At 37.8% G+C, this 8,358-nt stretch overlaps 1 protein-coding gene across 2 annotated transcripts; it reads left to right on the plus strand.

Annotated features, from left to right (window-relative positions):
• On the plus strand, positions 1-6,935 carry LOC107731476 (glutaryl-CoA dehydrogenase, mitochondrial-like). Of its 2 annotated transcripts, none has more exons than XM_016542569.1 (12): positions 1-111; positions 604-717; positions 1,173-1,211; positions 1,312-1,452; positions 1,583-1,645; positions 2,188-2,358; positions 2,518-2,647; positions 3,560-3,776; positions 4,989-5,092; positions 5,317-5,442; positions 5,706-5,866; positions 6,201-6,935. In XM_016542569.1, the coding sequence occupies exons 2-12, from the start codon at positions 618-620 to the stop codon at positions 6,272-6,274; spliced, it is 1,326 nt and encodes a 441-aa protein (XP_016398055.1). In that variant the 5' UTR covers positions 1-111; positions 604-617; the 3' UTR covers positions 6,275-6,935. The 2 variants fall into 2 exon arrangements, with proteins under 2 accessions (XP_016398055.1, XP_016398056.1); XM_016542570.1 differs by having other exon boundaries at positions 1,179-1,211.
• The last annotated feature ends 1,423 nt before the right edge of the window (positions 6,936-8,358 follow it).

Here is an 8,358-nt window from a genome sequence, read left to right on the forward strand (position 1 = left end):
CTTCCGCCCTCCACGCGCTGTCAATCTGTAAAAATCCCACCTGTCTTTAGCGCTGTACTGTACGACAAAAATGTTTTAGTACCGTGTGTTCACAATTCGTCTTGTTTACAGGTACGTGAAGCTCCGTAAAACGGAGTCCATTATTAGTTGGTGGATTGTACTGCGCTTTTGGGTCAGCTGCTATTTGTGTGCGTGACTGTGGCCAAGAACTGTCTTTAATGTTGTTTATGCATACAGATTACCTGCTTGAGGATTTGTTTACAGTGACTCCCAACTAAAAGGAGTAGTATTACCAAATGTGTCATTTAAAGCAGTACTGATACCTCGAATATCTTGTCTTGACTAGTGTTTTAACTATTTACTACAACCAGTGTTGGGAAGGTTACTTTGGAAATGTAATAGGTTACAGATTACAAGTTACCACATAGTTTGCCATAATTTCTATTCTGCTGATATTGTATGCTGTCATTTTGGGCAGTTCTCTTTTATCTTATCTGAAGGGACAAACTTGGTAAAATTAAGATTAAATAATAATGACACAGTTGTCTGTTTTGATACAAGCATGGCTTTGTAAGCTCTATGACATGCATTATTGTTTTTCAGAGGCTCACTTCATCATGGCATTAAGAAGTGCGAGTCGTCTGCTTGTGAACAGCCAGAGATGTGTCCTCTTTACAGCTTCCAGAGCACAGAAAACTTCTGTGGCTTCTCCATTGGGTCAGAACAGCAGTTTGTTTTATATGTCTCTAGATATATAATGATATAATGTACACTTATGCAACCTTGTGTTACTCCAGACCTGTATATTGTTATTTTATCAGTGGAAAATTACCATGTCTGTCAAGCTAAACAAAACAAAAACACCATACCCATAATTCAGTTTTTACAATTATATTCCAAGCCTTCTGAAGCCATACATTGGGTTCATATGAATAAAAGACTAAAACTTAAAGTCTTTTTTTAAATCAATACCATTAGAGTCAATAAATGACTTACATTTTTGGATGAACTATCCATTTAAATGTGATTTGATTTGAGTTTTATGTCATCTTTATCAATGCATGTTTAATTTCACAGCTCAAGTATAGAATTAAAGTAAAGTTTTTCCACACATTTCTATTTGCACATGCATAACAAAGATGCACAGGTGTATAATTCTATTGTTCTATCAGATGCAGAAAAGTCTGGTGAAAAGAAGCAAGTGAAAACACGTATGTTTACCTGTTTTGCAATATTTTCTGCTCTAAACTTGTGAAGATCTGGTGATCACTAACCTGCATGTTGGTTTCTAACCTGCCATATAAACCTCAGCTAAAGTACAGTTTAACTGGCGTGATGCTTTGGAGCTGGAGGGTCTCCTGACGGAGGAGGAGATCATGATTCGGGACTCCTTTCGCACCTACTGCCAGGAGAAACTCATGCCACGCATCCTGATGGCCAACAGAAATGAAGGTGTGCATATACTTGTATCACATGGATAGTTTACAATAGGACTTCTAAAATGGGCTACGGTTTGTGTTGGGTGCTTAGTTTCCACTGACTTGAAGCATTTTTAAACTAACTGCCCTTTGTTCTCCACTAGTTTTTCAACGTGAGATTGTGTCTGAGATGGGAGAACTTGGTGTTTTGGGACCCACTATTAAAGGTACACACAATATATCAGTCCCATATCAGTTAGCAGTTGATATGGAGTAGGGCTGCATGGTTAATTGAAATAAAATCGAAATAGGGGTTTTAATTCAGTTAAAGGGGTCATATGATGCGATTTCAATTTTTCCTTTCTCTTTGGAGTGTTACAAGCTCTTGGTGCATAAAGAAGATCCTGCGTGTTTCAGAGTAAAGCGCAACACTGTGTTCATTTACACGAAAGCAGCTCATGATTCAGTGTTTTCAGTGTCTCAGAGCAGATCGATTCACAGTAAATGCTGCTCCACACAAATTCATCTCTGCATCTGCTCTGAGTTTGGGTCACTTGTATTGCATTATAATAATTTTTTTTCCCAGAAAAGTTGCAAATCAATCTTTTCCCTAAATCATGCAGCCCTATAGTAGAGATTTTTAAAATATACCCTTCTGCCATCTAATACCTAGTCAGGAAATGCAGAACTGATTGCTTGTTTAAAGTGTAACCATCTATACAGTACGTTTCTGTAACTCTCTTTCACTCATGCACACTTCCCTATCAAGGTTACGGCTGTGCTGGCACAAGTTACGTGGCGTACGGTCTCATCGCACGTGAGGTGGAGCGAGTGGACAGCGGCTATCGCTCGGTCATGAGTGTGCAGTCCTCACTGGTCATGCACCCCATCAATGCTTACGGCACTGAGGAACAGAAGGAGAAATACCTGTCGAGACTGGGTAAGACTACAAAATCAATAGCCAAACATTCAGAAAATGTGTCTGTGCAAAAAATCTTAATGCTTTATATTCTTTATCTATTGATGTTGGGCTTTTGTTTTTGTTGTGATTGAAGTATTGTTCATAAGATTCACCCACTATTGTCTTTGTGTTGTGCAGCACGAGGAGAGATTCTAGGTTGTTTCGGACTAACTGAACCAAACCACGGCAGTGACCCAGGCAGCATGGAGACCAGGGCCAAGTACAACCCGTCCAGTCGCACCTTCACCCTCACCGGCTCCAAGACTTGGTAGGTTCAGTGCCGCTCTTATGTAATGCACAAGCTTTATGACAACAGCAAAGAACAGAAAAGTTCACAAATGCATGGAACTGCATGGATGAACTCAAGAAATCACAATCCATTTGTACAAAATGAGAAGGCTAATTAACATTCTCTGGCATTTACAAACTGTGTCCACATGGTGGTGCCATGGACTGCATTCACTTAATGGACAGTTGCTGCCTCTGCACAGTGATGATGTATTTTTGTAGGCCGTCCCTCAAGTTAGGATCACTGTTTCACTTGACAAAAAGCCAGTAGGATTTTCCATTGGCTTTTGGATTATTGCAGAATATGGGCTCTGTAATCAATGAAAGTTTATGGTTCTTATGATTTGTTCATCATGATGTTTTCAAATGAATACAGTTATTACGAATTTTGAAGCCTAAATATAAGTTAGAAGTAAAAGAAAAAGACTACAAAACAAACTACTGTCACATGACTTCAGCATAACCACCGTTAAGCTTCGGACAACTCTTTAAGTCTTTATTTAATGAACATTATCCCTGAAAGTTTTAGTCAGAATCGAGTTATAAACACAGCCAGGCTGCAGACTAGTAGAAATCTGTTCAAGATAAGTAAAAGCTTTAAAACATTACAAGGGGATGTTACTGATTTATTTTATGTTGTAGAGTAAAATGTGAAAATATCTTGAGCTTGTGTTCACCACAGACCTCAGGTATTTAACCAAAAGCCCATTCAAAAAACCCACCGACTTGAAGACAATGGAACCATAAGTGCTAAAATGCTAATTCGTTTCTGGGTTTTAGTACTCATTCCTGTGACACTCTACACATTTTGAAAAATTACTTATGTTGTGGACACCCGAAGTGGCAAAGAATCTCTTCCATCATCTTACACTCGCCCCCATCTCTTGCACAGGATTACGAACTCACCAGTGGCTGACATCTGCGTGGTTTGGGCCAAGTGCGAGGACGGGAAGGTACGTGGCTTCATCTTGGAGCGTGGCATGAAGGGTCTGTCCACTCCTAAGATCGAAGGCAAGTTCTCCCTGCGGGCGTCAGCCACCGGCATGATCATCATGGACGAGGTGGAAGTGCCAGAGGAAAACCTGCTGCCCAAAGTTTCAGGACTGGCGGTGAGTGAGTGAGACGCTACATGAGACACCATCGAGAAATGTTTACTGGCTTTATTATTGGTAGGCATAGAAATAAAATCAATACTAGATATGAAGTCTTTCAAAATAATGGTTAAGCACTAGCTTACAGAAACCAGAGCTGTATAATCATTTTTAGTAATTAGAAATCTGACCTTTTCTCTTAGCCAGTGTGTGCAACAATTGACAAAGGTTTATTGTAAAGACACAAGAGAAATCAACAGAGAATCAGAACAGAATGTCAATTTTTGTGCTGTAATTGAAGTGCTTTCTGCCAGCCTTGTAGGATCTAAATCAAAGCAGTAATAGTTGATGAAGTAATTATCCTCCAGAAGTACATCCCTTCATACACTTTTTAAAATATATCTGACCATTGAAATTTGGTGGTTGTCTGATGGAAAGCTAGGCCTCAATTTCTTTGGGAACAATTTTGACCAGAGCTTTTTTTGCATTGATTTGATTTTTATTTCTCCCCACTGAACAAGGAATTAAACAATCCTTGTTTGGTCAACTGTGGTTCAGTTCTTTAGATGCATATAAAAATGGATGAATATCAACAATTGAGCATATTGAATGAATAATCCTTTTTCCAGATTACTTACCCCGTCTGCCAGATTCCAGTCGTAGTATTCTGTTGATCATATTATTTCTGTTTCAGCAGTCAGGGAAGAAGCAAATTTCCTTAGACTTTTAGAAAAATGATTATTATATCCAAATAGTGCCATTGATAGCAGAGGAATTGTTTCCAAAATCTCTTTTGGTTGATATCCACATCCACATGTCCAGGCCCCCATAGTACACATATAATCTTCTAAAAACAGCAATGTAACCGTGTATTTCCCAACAAATACTAATTAAAATGGATAAAAAGCAAAATGAAACAAGCATGTAGCACAATATTCATGCAGCTGCACTTATTAGTACCACCTACAGGACCAGAAATGCAAATTAGATGCATGTGCTTTAATCTTTACATGCAATGCATATTTTTGTGCTGAATGTTTTTGTACTGTCCCCATACAAATAAACAAATAAAAAAAGACTGATATGTATATCACTCAGGCCAATTGCTGGCCATTTTGAGATTCATCAGCTGATTAACAAAAGTCATAATTAGCCCTTATTGTTTTAAATTCGTATCGACTTTCATTACATAATGCTAATATACTCATGATTTTCTTCCTGGTTTCCCAGGGTCCGTTCGGGTGTCTGAATAATGCTCGCTATGGCATTGCTTGGGGAGCTCTGGGTGCCGCAGAGTTTTGTTTCCATGCAGCACGACAGTACACACTGGACAGGTCAGAACACATCTGTTATCTAATGACCATCTATACTCATAAACAAGTGACTGCATAATGTGAAAAGTGTAGAAGAATTTCAATACATAAATGTTAATGTAAGTAAATTTGCTTGCTTCCAGTTTATTGCTTGCTAAGATTGGCTGTCCTTGTGGTTAAAATCTTTATGGTTCTTGCAGATGTTGTTTTTCAGCATGCAACATAATCTGTAATGTTCCCATTAGAATCCAGTTTGGAGTTCCTCTAGCCAGAAACCAGCTGATCCAGAAGAAAATGGCAGACATGTTAACCGAGATCACCATTGGCCTGCAGTCGTGTATTCAACTGGGCCGACTGATAGATGAGAGAAAGTGAGGTTCATCTTTATGCTGCTGCAGTTTGGACTGGATTTATAAATTTGGATATTTTTTTTGTGAGGATGCAGGAGTTTGGAACTGAGAAAGACAAATATTTGGTGCAATTAATACCTGCCACGGGGTCACTGAAACCCAGAAAATATCTGTATTTTTAAAAATGTGATTTAATGTGGGAAAAATGTTTAAATGAATAAAAATAAACCCCTAAGGAATAATTTTCAAGCTAATAATCTTTACTCCCCAAACTACATTCACAGAGCGGCTCCAGAGATGATATCTATGCTAAAGAGGAACTCCTGCGGTAAAGCCCTGGATATCGCTAGACAGGCCCGAGATATGCTGGGAGGAAACGGCATCGCAGACGAGTATCACATCATTCGTCACGTCATGAACCTGGAAGCCGTCAACACTTATGAAGGTCAGAGAGAGTAAAGGAGACGTGAATAAATTGATCAGTTCAGGCATTACAGGGAAACCCATCTGTAATCCCTGCTTCGAACTTCCTGATCCTGGTCACTACACAGGCAGGAGTTTTGTAATGCTTTGAGCTTTTAAGAAAGTGATCGGGATTACAAAGCAAAGTTAGATATTTTTGGAGGACGTCTGCAAGTTGCATTAGAGCATTTTTCATATTTTATATTTATTACTAAGCAAAACCTGATTGTCTCATTAAGTGTCTAATGTCTAAAGTCTCATAAGATTTTCCCAAGCTCTACATGTCACTGAACATTGATTATTGTGTTCTTTTGTAGGTACCCATGATATCCATGCCCTGATCCTGGGCAGAGCCATCACTGGACTTCAGTCCTTCACGGTGGACAGATGAGCTGCTGTCACATCATGTACACTGACTGCTGCTGCCTTTGACCTATAGCCCATATAGTTCCTGAATGCTTTTAAACTTTGCATTATTTACCATTACAACTTGACTTGAAATTGACAATACAATATTCTCTGAATCTGGTAGCAGTATTTTAATGAATGTGTGTCATTTCGAATGTCTGTACTTTATGTTGCCTTTGTCAGAGATCTATTTTTGTATGTTCTAACTAGATCACAACACTTGGAATGAATGTTTGACTGCAGGTTCTTTAAGTAGATTTGTAAAGAAATGCACCAAGGATCGCAGACATGAAAACTGCATGTTATTGTTTGTACATTGATGTATTATAGAAAGATTTCAAAGAAGTGTTGAACAAAATTGTTTACTGCAGTTGAATAAAAGATTAAATATTATAGTGTTTGCACATTGGTTTTCATTACCCAGATTGTACCGAGGGTCTCTAGGGTCTGTTATCTAATCCTAAATTTTATAATGGTGCTGTATCTTGCTATCTGTATCTATTTAGAGCAGCTCATTTGTACTAAGAAAGCCATACAGAGAATTGGCAACAGATTAAATGAGTTTTCAATAACTAATGCTGTGGGGAAAAGCCTTAATCCTACAAAGCTCAAACCTTAGTTATTGAAACACAAATAATGCGGTTACCCAAACCACATTTGCCAGGGTTTAGAAGGAATGATAGTAAAAGACCTTTAGGTAAACCATGTAATCCATCAAAAATTGATTTTACTTTACTTTAAATACATGTAAATACAAATCAGATTAGCATATTAATGTGCATTTGAACTTTCTTTAACATGCTATTGTAAAAATAACATGTTTACATTTTGAAAATTTTAAACCGTTCCTTTTTAAGTTAAATTAAACAAGCCTCTTTTATCATGTATGTATATAGCATGAGGTAACACACAAATCGTATAAGTGTACCCAGTCTCATATTAAGTTAATGTTTGATTGGTTTGGTTGTGTATCTACTGCTCTGTGCTGTGCTGCAGGCCTTTATTGATGGTGGCTAGGGTTTGACTGGCTCCCTGTAGCTCCATACTCAGCTGACTGCTTCTCTCCAGCACCTCCGATAGCTCAGTGATGCTGGCCTCCATGCCCTGACTGTGCTGCTCATAATACTCAAACATCTGCTCCTTCACCTGCTGACACATCTCACTCACCTGCACAGACACACAAAGCAATAGTTCACTGAAAGTTTGCTCCACCTCAGGCCATCCAAGGTGTAGAATTTGTTTCTTTATCAGACAAGATGTTCACAAGACATTAATTGATGGACTGGAGTGGTGTGGATTATTGTGATGTTTTTATCAGCTGTTTGGACTCTCATTCTGACGGCACCCATTCACTGCTGAGGATCAACTGGTGAACAAATGATGTAATGCTAAATTTATCAAAATCTGTTCTGATGAAGAAAAACTCATCTACATCTTGGATGGCCCGAGGAAAAGTACATTTTCAGCAAATGTTCAATTTGGGTGAACTATTCCCTTAAATGTCTAAATGTAAAAATATATGAAAGTTTTATATATGTGACCCTGGACCACAAAACCAGTCATAAGGGTCAATTTTTCGAAATTGAGATTTATATATCATCTGAAAGATGAATAAATAAGCTTTTCATTGATGTATGGTTTGTTAGGATAGGACAATATTTGGCCTATAACTATTTGTGACCCTGGAGCACAAAACCAGTCTCAAGTCGCTGGAGTATATTTGTAGCAATAGCCAAAAATATATTTTATGGGTCAAAATTATTGATTTTTATTTTATGCCAAAAAATCATTAGGATATGAAGTAAAGATCATGTTCCATGAAGATATTTTGTAAATTTCCTACTGTAAATATATTAACACTTAATTTTTGATTAGTAATATGCATTGCTAAGGACTTCATTTGGACAACTTTAAAGGCGATTTTCTCAATATTTTGTTTTTTTTGCACCCTCAGATTGCAGATTTTCAAATAGTTGTATCTCGGCCAAATATTATCCTATCCTAACAAATTATCCTTATTTATTCAACTTTCAGATGATGTATAAATCTCAATTTAAAAAAATTGAC

This window comes from Sinocyclocheilus rhinocerous, unplaced genomic scaffold (assembly GCF_001515625.1).
Source record: "Sinocyclocheilus rhinocerous isolate Xijiao unplaced genomic scaffold, SAMN03320098_v1.1 scaffold1871, whole genome shotgun sequence".
In the NCBI taxonomy this organism is placed as follows: Eukaryota; Metazoa; Chordata; class Actinopteri; order Cypriniformes; family Cyprinidae; genus Sinocyclocheilus; species Sinocyclocheilus rhinocerous.